At 47.2% G+C, this 14,860-nt stretch overlaps 1 protein-coding gene across 10 annotated transcripts in view; it reads left to right on the top strand.

The window, feature by feature from the left end:
* Nucleotides 1–8,059: 8,059 nt before the first annotated feature.
* The window catches only part of LAS1L (LAS1 like ribosome biogenesis factor), a 38,767-nt gene continuing 31,966 nt past the window's right edge, over nt 8,060–14,860 (top strand). For 5 of the 10 annotated variants that reach the window (XR_008622775.1, XR_004668722.2, XR_004668723.2 and 2 more), the window contains exons 1-7: nt 8,187–8,504; nt 9,249–9,374; nt 10,354–10,423; nt 11,546–11,627; nt 13,108–13,392; nt 13,728–13,774; nt 14,616–14,725. Coding sequence is in view for 7 of the 10 variants with exons in the window: in XM_055106406.2 (XP_054962381.1) it covers nt 8,269–8,504; nt 9,249–9,374; nt 10,354–10,423; nt 11,546–11,627; nt 13,108–13,392; nt 13,728–13,774; nt 14,616–14,725 (956 nt within the window). In the remaining 3 variants the exon portion in view is untranslated. Of the gene's footprint in view, nt 8,505–9,248; nt 9,375–10,353; nt 10,424–11,545; nt 11,628–13,107; nt 13,393–13,727; nt 13,775–14,615; nt 14,726–14,860 lie in introns of those variants that run through there. The other 5 variants (XM_003816917.4, XM_034949423.3, XM_003816916.5 and 2 more) reach the window with 4 other exon arrangements.

The following is a 14,860-nucleotide window of genomic DNA, read 5'->3' as shown; positions in this document are numbered from 1 at the left end:
AATCCAGCTACTCAGGAGGCTGAGGCATGAGAATCGCTTGAATCTGGGAGGCAGAGGTTGCAGAGAGCCGAGATCCTGCCACTGCTCTCCAGCCTGGGCGACACAGCAAGTCTCTGTCTAAAAAAAGAAAGAAAGAAAGAAAGAAAAGAAAGAAAAGAAATTATGGTTTAGGAGTCATGAAGCTAGAGGCTACAAGATTCTGACCCTCCTCAAATTGCTCCTGGGAAGCAATAACATCACTATTGTAAAACCTGTGAACCCTGAATAGCTGAGACAGGTCCCAGTCAATTTAGAAAGTTTATTTTGCCAAGGTTAAGGACATGGCCACCAGTGAAACAGCCTCTGAAGGTCCTGACGACATGTGCCTAAGGTGATTGGGACACAGGTTGGTTTTATACATTTTAGGGAGACATGAGACATCAATCAATACATGTAAGATGAATAATGGTTTGGTCCAGAAAGGTGGGACAACTCGAAGCAGAGAGGGGGCTTCCAGGTAATAGGTAGGTAAGAGACAAATGGTTACATTCTTTTGAGTTTCTAATTAGTCTTTCCAAAGGAGGCAATCAGATATGCATTTATCTCAGTGAGCAGAGGGATGACTTTGAACAGAATGGGAGGTGGCTTGGCCGGACAAGGTGGCTCACGCCTATAATTCCAGCATTTTGGGAGGCCGAGTTGGCGGATCACTTGAGACCAAGAGTTCAAGGCTACAGCAAGCTATGGTCACACTGTAAGTGCCCAATGGGTTCTACTTGCCTGCTGCCCAGATAGAGCCATTTTATCAAGATAGGAGAATTGCAACAGAGAAAGAATTCAATACACGTAGAGCTAGCTAAACGGAAGACCTGAGTTTTATTATCACTCAAATCAGCCTCCCTCAAAATTAGAAGGCTAAGGTTTTCAAAAGGAGAGTTTGATAGGCAGAGGGCTAGGGTAAGGATCCTGCTGATTGGTTGGAGATGCAATCATAGGAGTGTGGAAAATGGTCCTTGTATGTGGAGTCCACTTCTGGGTGGGGGATCACAGGGGAATTGCTGGTCTGACTGGGGCCATGCAACAGTCAGAAATGCAAAAGTCAGTTGGGCACGGTGGCTCACGCCTGTAATCCCAGCACTTTGTGAGGCCAAAGCCAGGAAATTGTTTGAGCTCAGGAGTTTGAGACCAGCCTAGGCAACATGGTGAAACCCCATCTCTACCCAAACACAAAAAGGTAGTCTGGTGTGGTGCTGCATGCCTGTGGTCCTAGCTACTCTGGAGGCTGAGCGGGGAGGATCACTTGAGCCCAGGAAGCAGAGGTTGCAGTGAGCTGAGATGGCACCACTGCACTCCAGCCTGGGTGACAGAATGAGATCCTGTCTCAAAAACAATAAAATAAAATAAAATAAAATAAAATAAAATAAAATAAATGCAAAAGCCTGAAAAGACACCTCAAAAGGCCAATCTTAGGTTCCACAATAGTGATGTTATTTACAGGAGTAATTGGGGAAGTTGCAAATCTTGTGACCTCCGGAATAATGGCTGGTAATCATTTAATTATACCTACATCTTAGCGGAATTCAGGGTCCTTTCATCCTCCTAACTTGGAGGTCTTTCATTAGTTTTACAAAGGTAGTTTAGTTTTGAGAAGGGCTATTATAATTTAAACCATAAAGTAAATTTCTCCCATAGTTAGCTTGGCCCACACCCAGGAATGACCACCGACAGTTTGTAGGTTAAAGGCAAGATGGAGTGGGTTAGTTCAGACCTCTTTTACTTTCACTGTCATAATTTTGTTACTGCTATAATTTTTTGCAAAGGCGCTTTTAGCACCACTATACTGTAGCCTGGGTGACAGAGTAAGACCCTGTCTCAAAACAAACAAACAAACAAAGGCTGAGCTCAGTAACTTACACCTGTAATTCCAGTAATTTGGGAGGCCTAGGTTTGTGGCCAGGAATTTGAGACCAGCCTGGGCAACAGGGTGAGACCCTATCTCTACAAAAAAAAAAAATTAAAAATTAGCTGGGTGTGGTGGCATGCATACCCAGCTGGTAGGTGGGGGTCCAGTCCTAGCTGTTTGGGAGGCTGTAGTGGAAACATCTCTAAAGCCCAGGAAGTTGAGGTTGTAGTGAGCTGTGGTGGCCTCACTGCACACCAGCCTGGGTCACAGAGTGAGATCCTGTCTCAAAAAACAAAAGAATACAAAACAACAACAAAAAAAAAAACTTTTTTTTTTTTTTTAAGACAGAGTCTTGCTCTGCTGCCTGTGGTGGAGTGCAGTGGCGTGATCTCAGTTCACTGCAACCTCCGCCTCCCAGGTTCAAGCAATCCTTGTGCCTCAGCCTCCCAAGTAGCTGGGATTACAGGCTTGCGCCACCATGCCTGGCTAATTTTTGTATTTTTAGTAGAGACAGGGTTTCACCATGTTGTCCAGGCTGGTCTTGAACTCCTGACCTCAAGTGATCCACCCGCCTCGGCCACTCAAAGTGCTGGGATTACAGGCGTGAGCCACCATGCCAGGCCAAAAAACAAAACTTTGAAAAGCTATTTAAAGCCTACTATTTCAGGAAAAGAGTCTAGGGATTTATTATTCCAACAAGATAAGTTTCCAGTTTATAAGACCCCTTCTCTTCTATGTAAGGGATGGAAACAGAGAGACCAGTTAGGAAGACAGTACAGTGATCCAGAGAAAACCAAGGCCTGAATTAGAACAGTGGCCATGAGAATGTAAAGAAGAGGACTGATTAAAAAGATAGTGGGTAGATTATGTAGTTTTGGGGGAGGGTGGCACCAAGGGTGCGGGAGAAGATGGAACAGTGGAAGTGAGTGAGGAGTGAAGTAGTGGAGAATGATAATACTGTTACAGGACCCCACCACTTACCCAAAGTTAGCTTTTGGGTAGGGGGTTTCCTCACCATAGTCCCTTTGGGGTTTGCCAGAAAGATGTTACAGGAAAGGGGTCCAGATCCAGACCCCAAGGGAGGGTTTCTGGATCTCGTGCAAGAAAGAATTCAGGGCGAGTCCATAGAGTAAAGTGAAAGCAAGTTTATTAAGAAAGTAAAGGAAGGCCGGGCGCGGTGGCTCACGCCTGTAATCCCAGCACTTTAGGAGGCCAAGGTGGGTGGATCACGAGGTCAGGAGATCGAGACCATCCTGGCCAATATGGTGAAACCCTGTCTCTACTAAAAATACAAGAATTAGCCAGGCATGGTGGCGGGCGCCTGTAGTCCCAGCTACTCGGGAGGCTGATGCAGGAGAATCGCTGGAACCCACGAGGTGGAGCTTGCAGTAAGCAAGCAGAGATCACACCACTGCACTCCAGCCTGGGTGACACAGGAGACTCTGTTTCAAAAAAAAAAAAAAAAAAAAAAGAAAGAAAGAAACAGAAAAAAAAGAAGAAAGTAAAAGAATAAGAGAATGGCTACTCCAGAGACAGAGCAGCCCCAAGGGCTGCTGGTTGCCCATTTTTTATGGTTATTTCTTTTCTTTTTTTTTTTTTTTAGAGACGGTGTCTCACTCTGTCACCCAGGCTGGAGTGCAGTGGCTTGATCTCGGCTCACTGCAACCCCCACCTCCTGGGTTCAAGTAATTCTGCTGCCTCAGCCTACCAAGTAGCTGGGACCACAGGCGCATGCTGCCACGCCTGGCTAATTGTTTTTTTGTTTGTTTGTTTGTTTGTTTGTTTTTTGTATTTTAGTAGAGACAGTATTTCACCATGTTTCACAGGCTGGTCTCGAACTCCTGAGCTCAGGCAATCCACCCGCCTTGGCCTCCCAAAGTGCTAGGATTACAGGTGTGAGCCACCGCACCCAGCCTGATTATTTCTTGATGATATGCTAAACAAGGGGTGGATTATTCATGCTTCCCCTCTCTAGACCATATAGGGTAACTTCCTGACTTTGCCATGGCATTTGTAAACTGTCATGGCGCTGGTGGGAGTGCAGCAGTGAGGAAGACCAGAAGTCACTCTTGTGGCCGTCTTGGTTTTGGTGAGTTTTAGCCCGGCTTCTTTACTGCAACCTGTTTTATCAGCAAGTTCTTTATGACCTGTCTTCTGTGCTGACCTCCTAATCTCATCCTGTGACTTAGAATGCCTTAACCATCTGGGAATGCGGCCCAGTAAGTCTCAGCCTTATTTTACCCAGCCCCTATTCAGGATGGAGTTGCTCTGGTTCACATGCCTTTGACAATACGATTAACAATATAGGCTAGGCTGGGCATGTGGCTCACACCTGTAATCCCAACACTTTGGGAGGCTGAGGTGGTTGGATCACCTGAGTCAGGAGTTCGAGACCAGCCTGGCCAACATGGTGAAACACTGTCTCTACTAAAAATACAAAAATTAGCCAGGCGTGGTGGCATGTCTATAGTCCCAGCTACTTGAGAGGCTGAGGCAGGAGAATCGCTTGAACCTGGGAGGTGGAGGTTGTGGTGAGCTGAGATCATGCCACTGCACTCCAGCCTGGGCGACAGAGCGAGACTCTGCCAAAGGAAAAAAAAAAAAAAAATATATATATATATATATATATAGCTTAACAGCTGTAAGTGCTTACAGTGTGTCATGCACTCTTCTAAGAAGTCCCTCCTCCCTCCCCCACCCCCTCTTCTTTCCTTTCTGAGACAGAGTATCCCTCTTTCGCCCAAGCTGGAGTACAGTGGCACGATCTTGGCTACATAGTCCTAAACACATTTTAGCCAACCTGTAAAATCAGAAGGACTTCACTGCAACCTCTGCCTCCAGGGTTCAAGCCATTTTCATGCCTCAGAATAGCTGGGATTACAGGCGCATCACCACACCTGGCTAATTTTTGTGATTTTTTAGTAGAGACAGGGTTTCGCCATGTTGGCCAGACTGGTCTTGAACTCCTGGCCTCAAGTGATCCACCCTCCTCGGCCTCCCAAAGTGCTGGGATTATAGGTGAGAGCCACCACACCTGGCCAATGCTCACCTCTTTTAATCCACATACTAGTCCTTTGAGACTATTATGCGAGCACTATTAATAAGTGCTCTTATTATTTCTGTTTACAGATGAAGTAAACGAGGCATAGAAAAGTTAAGTAACTTGCTCAAGGTTTCAAATAGTAAGTGGTGAAGACACAATTCAAGCCCAAGCTACCTGAGTGCAGGTACTGAGGTTCAGATGACTCTGTGAATACTGTTGCCATGTATTGAATGATATAGGAGGAGGGACAGATTTTGGGTGAAAGTATTTAAGATTTAGACAGGTTGATATTGGGTTGCCTGCGGGATCACATGAGTGCAGCAGACAGTTGATTAAATGTGTCTGGAGTGCCACAGAAAACTCAGCTAGAGACTTGAAGAACATCAACATATAGGTGTTTGCTTAGCCGGGGCCACAGGACTGCTCTAGGTGAACTAGATACACAAAAGTGGACGTTGGGGTGAAGTGAGGGGGAGGGAAATGGTGAAATAATGAAGGGGAAGCAGTAGCTTGAAGATATATTTGATTAACTTCAGGATTTCACAGACAATGCCTTGGACTTGGAGATTTTATTTAATTCGTGCCCACTGGCACTGCTAGGAGTGTCCTACGTCACCACAAGCCTAGGGATTCTTAGGATTCTTGAGCATGTGCCAGGACAGATCCATATTCCCTGTGGTAAGCTGAAACAATTGTCCCCCAAAAGATACTCACATTCTAATCCCTACAACCTATGAATGTTACTTTATGTGGTTAAAAGAAAAAGAAAAAAGAAAGAAAAACATTGGACTTCATTGTAATTAAAGATCTTGAGATGTGGAAATTAGCCTGCATTATCTGGGTGGACTCTGCCCCCACATGTACCCTTTTAAAAGGGAGGCTGGGGGAGACTTTACAAACACAGAGGGGAAGATGGAGCAGAGAGAGATTTGAAGATGCTGGTCTTGAAGTTTGGAATAATGTGCTCCAAGCCAAGGAATGCTAGCAGCCACTAGAAAAGACAAGGAGTGTATTCTTCCCTAGAGCAGCTGGAGGAATCATGAACCTACCAGTACCTTGATTTCAGCTCAGTGATACTGTTATCAAACTTTTGGCCTCCAGAACTATGAGAAAATAAATGTCTGTTGTTTTAAACCACCAAGTTTGTGGTAATTTGCTATAGCAACAACAGGAAACTAACGCAGTGCTTCTTCAAAATTACCACTATTTAACACACTTCGTCCACTAATTCCTAATTCTCAATAGGTCTCAGGCCCCATTTGCCACATATTAGACATAATGCTCTTGTTACATGCTTTGGTCATGTTTTCTTAGAACACACGGAATAGAGAGAACTTCAGCTTTATGTGGATGGAATGGGGATAAATAGGGGTCTTTGCCTGAAAAGGACTATGCAGAATTTTTAGCCTATAAACCCCAAAATGTGTGTGAATGATTGCCGCAGATCTGGCAGCTCCTCTGACTGGCCTGTATCTTGAGGAGTTATAGAAACCACTCCCCAGACTTCTTTACCAGCACACTGTCATGATCCTGAAGGGAAAAGGGTATCTGGTTTCAGGCAGACACCTGGCCAACTGGTTGGCATGGCTACTTGGGACAGAGTAACTGTCAGTCAAGAACCATAGGCAGGCCGGGCACGGTGGCTCATGCCTGTAATCCTAGCACTTTGGGAGGCCTGGGCCGGTGGATCACTTGAGGTCAGGAGTTCCAGACCAGCCTGGCCAACATGGCGAAACCCTGTCTCTACTAACAATACAAAAATTAGCCAAGCATAGTGGCAGGCGCCTGTAATCCCAGCTACTTGGAAGGCTGAGGCAAGAGAATCACTTGAACCCTGGAGGTAGAGGTTGCAGTGAGCCGAGAATTGTGCCACTGCACTCCAGCCTGGGCGATTGGGCCAGACGCCATGTCAAAAAAAAAAAGAAAAAGAAAAAAAGAAAAATAAAATAACCATAGGCAGACTATATCTTAGGAAAAGTTGGCTGGAGAAAGAAGCACATATAGAGGATGAATTGGGATTTGTTGCTGTGAAGCGTAAAAGTGCCACTCACAGCAATGCTGTTAAGATCGTTAGCAACAGTTCTCTCTCTCTCTCTCTCAAGTGTTACATTGGAAAATAACTTCTGCAAGAAGGATTGGGACATAGTCCTAAACATATTTCAGTCAACTCGTAAAATCGGAGGAACTTCATAATACCGCTTTTCTCCCAGAACTCCAAAATACCAAGGAATTTTGCAGAAAAACTAAGTATACCTTGGTGGATGTTGAAACCAACATAGCAGTGGAATGTTGGCAGAGTAAAATTCTACAATTTTCTGCTGTGACAGAGAACCTAGAGACCAGTCTACAACTCTCAATGTACAGATGGGAAAACTGAGACTAGTCTAAGTCCACATAGTTAGTGGCAAAATTTAGAGTAAAACTCAGGTCTCTAGGCTGGTATTTATTTATTTATTTATTTATTTATTTATTTATTTAATTTACTTTTGAGACACAGTCTTGATCTGTCACCCAGGGTGGAGTGCACTGGTGCCATCTTGGCTTGTTGCAGCCTCCGCCTCCTGGATTCAAGCGATTCTTGTGCCTCAGCCTCCTGAGTACTGGGATTACAGGCATGTGCAACCATGCTTAGCTAATTTTTGTATTTTTACTAGAGACCGGGTTTCACCATTTTGGCCAGGCTGGTCTGGAACTCCTGACCTCAAGTGATCCGCCCGCCTGGGCCTCCCAATGTGCTGGGATTACAGGCGTGAGCCACCACGCCTGGCCAGGCTGGTACTAATTTAAAAGGCAGGGCCCCTGGTTATCTGCCACAAAAGCAGATTTTTTCAACCCAACTGTAACTGTTTCGATATGAGATATTTCCTCTGTAGCCCTGCTTCAGTGTCCAGTGTTTTACTAGGTTAGGTCCTGATTCACGGCAATAAAAATATACTTAAAATCGCATTTTCAGTTCACTGGATGACTACAATCAAGCTGCCACCCGCCGAGGGGAGCAAAATAAAATTCCTCTTGCAGTGAAGACACACCGCTTCCGGTCTGGTACAGAAGCCGGTTAGCAACCAGGAAATTGGCGGAACCTAGAGGCTGAACTCTTGCCCCTGGAGGGTTTGCTTTGTGAAAAGAACACTTCCGGCCGGTGAGTTTTTAACCCCGCATGTCATTAGGTCGGCTCCCAATTCTGACGTTCCGATTGGCCATGCTGACGCTGGAAGGCGGGCTTGCGTATGGGGTCACGCTCTCCTATTGGCTGCTGGTGCGGTGGCGGTTCGGAGTGAGGGTAGCACGTTGAGCTGAAGGCTGTGCGGAGCGGCGCGGCACAGAGCCTGGTGTTGAGCTCAGTATGTCGTGGGAATCCGGGGCCGGGCCAGGTCTAGGTTCCCAGGGGATGGATCTCGTGTGGAGTGCGTGGTACGGAAAGTGCGTTAAAGGGAAAGGGTCGTTGCCACTCTCGGCCCACGGCATCGTGGTCGCCTGGCTCAGCAGGGCCGAGTGGGACCAGGTGACGGTTTATCTGTTCTGTGACGACCATAAGTTGCAGCGGTACGCGCTTAACCGCATCACGGTGTGGAGGAGCAGGTAAGGTGGCGGGTTCGGCCCTTTTGCCTGCGTGCTGGTGGTGCTGCACCTCTTCCTTTGTCGAGTTTCTATAAGGCCCTGTTCTCCAGTCTTCCCCTAAGTCGCCTAAAGTTGTCCCTCTCCCAAATGCCTGGGGGAACGCGGCAGCCATCTCTTGCGCTAATCCCGTTAGCGGAATGGAAAGTAAGGGGTTGTGCCTCAACAATTCTCTTGTTATATCTGTGAGGTTTACCCATTACCTCCAAAAAGTGACCTTCTCCCAACTTGGAGAGGATGCCGGAGGGACTAGTGAGGCCTGAGCCAGGGCTTAAGGAGTAGATTAGTAGCCTAGGGTAGATTTCCGATTCCAATGGGGAGGAAGTCTTGCCTGCAAGACAGTGTTTGAGTGGGGCGCCTCAGTCCAGTTGGTAAGATTGAGTTGGGAGCCGACTTACAAGGGATAAGGGGCTCCTCTAGCTCAATGAGTTGATTTGGGGGTGAAAGAAAGGGGTGTGTCCACACAACTGTTGATGGACAGTCTACCAGTTAGGTGTCCTGTATACGGCCTAGTCAGCTCCTCATGCCCTGTATACTGTTGGATCCCACAGACATTACCGTGTCTCCTCCCACCTTCTTGTTTTGTGTCTGTTCATGCTCTCTTGAACCAGAATATGATGGGTGTAGCCTGCAACAACCTAGGTTCTGAGGTGGAGGGTGGACCAGTGTAAGGGCTCTTTATGATGGTGCTGGACTGTGACCCTTTAGGTCAGGCAACGAACTCCCTCTGGCAGTGGCTTCTACTGCTGACCTGATACGCTGTAAGCTCTTGGATGTAACTGGTGGCTTGGGCACTGATGAACTTAGACTGCTCTATGGCATGGCATTGGTCAGGTAAGACCTGCATGGGGTAGGGGTGGAGGTTGGCTTTGGGGACTGGAGGCAGGGGAGGCATGTGATAAGCAAAACTTGGCTTCAGGTGTTACCTGAAGCAAAACCCTGCGTGTACCTCACTGTGGATCAGCCTGTGATTATTGCTTGACTTATCAGCTTTTGGTACCCTCGTCAACGCATTCCTCTTTTTCTTCCTTTTTCCTGAAAGCCTTCTCTTCCATTTTTCTTTCTATCTTGGAATGTGGAGGAAGGGATTCAGACCAGGTGATCTCTGTGGGTCTCTTGGTGGTCTGATATTTTTTCTTACCTTTGAATTCCTCACCCAGAGGAACTTGTCTGAATGGCTCAATGTCCTCGCCTGTGATTTAATGTGGACTTTCCAACCCTGTCCCTGTCTATTCCTAGCACTACCCTTTTCCCCTTCTCTCCCTCATGAACACTGAAAGATTGCTGAGTTATGGAAGTGGAGACATGGGCTGGGAATTCCTGACTTACAAAGTGACTCATAATGGTTCTAGCTGTATACACGTCGGAAAAAAAGGTTGCTACTGAGTTTTCATATCTGTCAAAGTCTTTGTTTATCTATTTCCCCTTGTCTGCCTTGAGATCCTCCCTTTCTCTTCTTATTTTCTCCATTGGTTAGCTGTGCTCCCCATTATCTGATGTAGTCCTTTGCAGCATTTATAACATATTATGTTCTAGCCTAATATGTTACATTATATCATGATTATTTATCCTAGACTGAACTGTTCAAGGCTAGAGCAGTGTCTTATTCATCTGTATGGCTTCATTATAGGGCAGACTCTCATTAAATGTTGGAATGGATGGAACTGTCCCTGCTCTGGCTGACACACCAGCTGTAGGAATAGGACAGGACAGTCGGTGGAAAAGTGGAAATGCAGGGTTTCAGTAACTCAGCAAAGTGTTTGGAATAAAATGGTTCCTTGGGCTGTGCCACTTATTTCTCCCTCAACTCCAGGTTTGTGAATCTTATCTCAGAGAGGAAGACAAAGTTTGCCAAGGTCCCCCTCAAGTGTCTGGCTCAAGAGGTGCGTATGATTCAGTGAACTTGCTCAATTCTGTCTCCAAGAGGGCTCACCAAATGGGGTGTGGGGTAATGTGGGCACACAGTCAGACTAGCTCATCCCATCACTACCAGCCAAGCCCAGCAAGAATCCCAGAGCCTCAGCTTCCAGCCTGAAGGAGGCACAGTTGCTCCCTTGCTCTCATATGACTGGTATCTCAGAGGGCTTGGCCTGCCCAGCTTGCTGGGAGGAGCCCAAATGTAGCACTGGGTGGGGACAGGAAAGAGGTGACAGTCACAGCGCCTGCCCTCAGGGAGCTGACAGTCTGAGAGAGGAGACAGCTCAGCCACTATGAGTCACTTTGTAAATCAGGAATTCCCATCCCATGTCTCTACTTCTGTAACTCAGACATTCCTACCCTGAGGAGTATGTGAACTGTGTAGAGGCCCAGAGGGCAGGCATGCTCTCAGTCATTAGCGCTTCCCGGAGGAGGTGTAGGAGGGAAGCAGGGGTAAAGGATACTCAGGGAGAAGGACAGGCTAGAGGGAGGCTGGAGAACGTGATTGTTAATGCTCATTCACAGGTATTTCTTTGTTGTAGAAGGGTGGTTGGTGGTTAGGGGAGGTGTGTGCCTTTTATGTTTCTGATTTTCTTTTCTTTTTTTGAGACAGAGTTTTGCTCTGTTGCCCAAGCTGGAGTGCAGTGGCGTGATCTTGGCTCACCACAATCTCCGCCTCCCAGGTTCAAGCAATTCTCGTGCCTCAGCCACCCGAGTAGCTGGGATTACATTTGTATTTTTGGTAGAGATGGGGTTTCACCATCTTGGCCAGGCTGGTCTCCAACTCCTGGCCTCAAGTGATCCACCTGCCCTGGGCTCCCAAAGTGCTGGGATTACAGGCATGAGCCACTGTGCCTGACCCACTTTTCTGATTTTCAATACCTCCTCCATAGAGCAGTAAAAAAAGAATAAGAAGAGCTGTTTTTTTTTCTTGGCTCTGTCACTGTGATTGGAATCTTCTTTCAGGACCTCAGTTTCTCTAGTTGTAAAATGGGGCAGGAGGTGGTCAGGATAATTAATCTCTGGCTCCCTTCCAGCTTTAATAATTATTTTCCAATTTCTGTACTCACACCCTCCCCTGTAATCAGGTAAATATTCCGGATTGGATTGTTGACCTTCGCCATGAGTTGACCCACAAGAAAATGCCCCATATAAATGACTGCCGCAGAGGTGAGTCCTCAGAGGTTATACCTATCACAGTTAAGCCCAGGGGCCTGGGCTTGGTGGCGCTGAGGGTAGAGGGATAGGCAGGAGGGTCTCCACCTGGAGTCAAGGCTGGGACTAGGGTGAAAGAAGTGAGGCCTCGCCTTGGGCACAACATTTAAAGTGGGGAGAAGTCAAAAGTTCCATAATCAAGATAAATAACATATTAATGTGGAAAAATTCATGATAAACATAATATCAAAACTTTAAGTAAAACGGGATTAGTATTACTGATTTCTCCTTTTGTTTCAGCTTCCAACATGGCTTGGCATATTTTGATACCTTGACTACAGAGGTTTTTTTTGCCTGCCCTTAAGTTGTTTTTTGTTTGTTTGTTTGTTTTGAGACGAGTCTCACCCTGTTGCCCAGGCTGGAGTGCAGTGGCACGACCTTGGCTCACTGCAACCTCCACCTCTCGAGTTCAAGTGATTTTCCTGCCTCAGCCTCTTGAGTAGCTGGGTCTGTAGACACATGCTACTATGTCTGATTAACTTTTTTTTTTTTTTTTTTGGAGACAGAGTCTCACTCTGTCACCCAGGCTGGAGTGCAGTGGCGCAATCTCAGTTCACTGCAACCTCCACCTCCTGGGTTCAAGTGATTCTCCTGCCTCCGCCTCCTGAGTAGCTGGGATTACAGGCACGCGCCTCCATGCCTGGCTAATTTTTTTTTTTTGTATTTTTAGTAGCGATGGGGTTTCACCATGTTGGTCAGGCTAGTCTCGAACTCCTGACCTCATGATCTGCCCGCCTCAGCCTCCCAAAGTGCTGGGATTACAGGCATGAGCCACTGCACCTGGCTGTATTTTTTTAGTAGAGTTGGGGCTTCATCATGTTGGACAGGCTGGTCTCAAACTCCTGACCTCAAGTGACCCGCTCACCTTGGCCTCCCAAAGTGCTGGGATTATAGGCGTGAACCACAGTGCCCGGCCACTCCCCTTAAATGTTGTTCCTCAGGTAGTGCCTCATTAGTCTCACATACCTCTCCATAGTTGAGGTGGGGAGGTTGCCAGGCATGAGCCATCAGCAGTGTCATGAACCCAAGGGTTCCTTGGACATCCACCCCATCCCGATTAAGAATCCTGGATTTAGCCTCACTCTTTGTGATGGGAAAACAGATCTAGAAAAGGGGAGACTTGGCCAAGGCCATGTAACTAGCTAATGGGGCTGATTCCTACTTCTGCCACTTACTAGCCCCTTAACTGTTTTTGGCATCTCGTCTCTAAGTCCAATAATAGGTTTTTTTTTTCTAGAAAAAGTGCTGGTAAGCAGGATAAAGCAAAGAACAGGGGGATAACCCAGAGTGAAAGAGGCTGCTTCTGGATATTTGAGATTTGAACCTTGGAGCCAAGCCTTTTCCTGGGGCCTTCCTATAATACCCACAAGATGAGGCTGGAGGCCTGCTAGCTGCCTGCCTGATCCTGTGGCACTGCCTGCCTTCCCCCCTCTAGGCTGCTACTTTGTCCTGGATTGGCTCCAGAAGACCTATTGGTGCCACCAACTGGAGAACAGCCTGAGAGAGACCTGGGAGTTGGAGGAGTTCAGGGAAGGGATAGAGGAAGAGGATCAAGAGGAAGATAAGAACATTGTTGTTGATGACATCACAGAACAGAAACCAGAGCCTCAGGATGATGGGAAAAGTACGGAGTCAGATGTAAAGGCCGATGGAGACAGCAAAGGCAGCGAAGAGGTGGATTCTCATTGCAAAAAGGCCCTGAGTCATAAAGAGCTATATGGTAGGTGTTTTGGAGGGCAGAAAGGGGCCCATGAGCCCAGAAGGCTCAGGCTTAGAGTTAACGCTGTTTATTTCCCTGGCTCAGCATTTCCTCTGGGGCTGTGGTGAATCTTAGCTTAAAAAATTACTGTCACAAACCATCCTCCTGGCTAGTTTCCATAGTATAATGGCTGTCACATTCGCCTCACAAACCATCTTGAGCCCTGTGAAGTAGTTGGGGAAGGAATTCTAGTTCCTCAATTACAACTCAAGAAATGAGGTGAGAGAGGCTCAGAATCCCATCAGGAGAAGGGGTCTGGGCTGGCAGTCCTATCTGTCTCCCCATTCTGTTTTCAGAAAGAGCCCGAGAACTGCTGGTATCATACGAAGAGGAGCAGTTTACGGTAAGAAAGTGCCCTGGACTTGGTGTGCTCTCATCTGCCCCAGCCATTTCTTCCCTCTTGCCAGCTACCTGAGAGAAGTCTTGAGAAGGAATTTGAAAGAAAAGTGACAAAGCGTGAGGGAACTTCTCGGAAAGAGAGAGGGGGGAACTAGGAAGGAGACAAGAGGAGCAGAGTCCAATTGGCTGATCCTCCACACCGATGGAAGGGAACAGATGATGAAGTTTGCGGATAATCTGCCCCACTGGGTGGTAGGGAACAACTGGGAATGGGTAGTTGCGCAGCCCTGCAATTCCGCAGCTGACCAGTAGATGGGGCCCAAGAGCTTCACTAAATCAGGTGAGCTGGAGGGGTGCTGTTTTTAGGGAGGTCACTCAGAAACCATTTAGCTCAGCCCTTCCTTTTCACAGATTAAAAATTGAAGCCATGGATGAGCGAAGGGACAGGCCCAAAGTCACATATACAGTTAATGATAGAACCAGGATTAGTACCTGGATCTCCCAGTTATCTTTCTTCTGTAACTCCTTGCCTCCCCTCATCTCTGGCCCTTTGGCCTAAGAGTCTCTACCTCCAGCCAAATTCCCCCATTGAACATCTCAGTATTTACCCACAGGAAATTCAGTTGGAGGAGGAAGGGAGGGAGAAGGAGGAGGAAGTCTCACATTTGAGAGTCAGGCTATTTTTAGTTGCAAGGCCAGTAGAGGAGTTGTGGGCCCACCCCTGCATGCCCTGCCCTGTCCCCTGCAGGGCAGTGCTGAGAGGTCCTATGGGAAGGGATCCTGGAGGGGTGGAGGTGGGTTGCTTGCCTGAACCAGCCTTCTGATGGGACCCTCTTTGCTGGCAGGTGCTGGAGAAATTTAGGTATTTACCTAAGGCCATTAAGGCGTGGAATAACCCGTCCCCACGTGTAGAATGTGTCCTGGCAGAGCTCAAGGGCGTTACATGCGAGAACAGGTGTGTAACTAGGTAACCGGGAGCTGCGTATTCTCTAGGATAGAGGGTAGCAGCCTCATTGAAATCGGTTTCCCTATCCTAGCTTGCCAACCTCTGCTGTACAAAATCCCAGGGATAATCCTGATCCCCTCCACA

Source organism: Pan paniscus, chromosome X (genome assembly GCF_029289425.2).
Source record: "Pan paniscus chromosome X, NHGRI_mPanPan1-v2.0_pri, whole genome shotgun sequence".
NCBI classification, from domain to species: domain Eukaryota; kingdom Metazoa; phylum Chordata; class Mammalia; order Primates; family Hominidae; genus Pan; species Pan paniscus.
The sequence above is the reverse complement of the archived record's forward strand: the minus strand, read 5'-3'. Positions and strand labels throughout refer to the sequence as shown.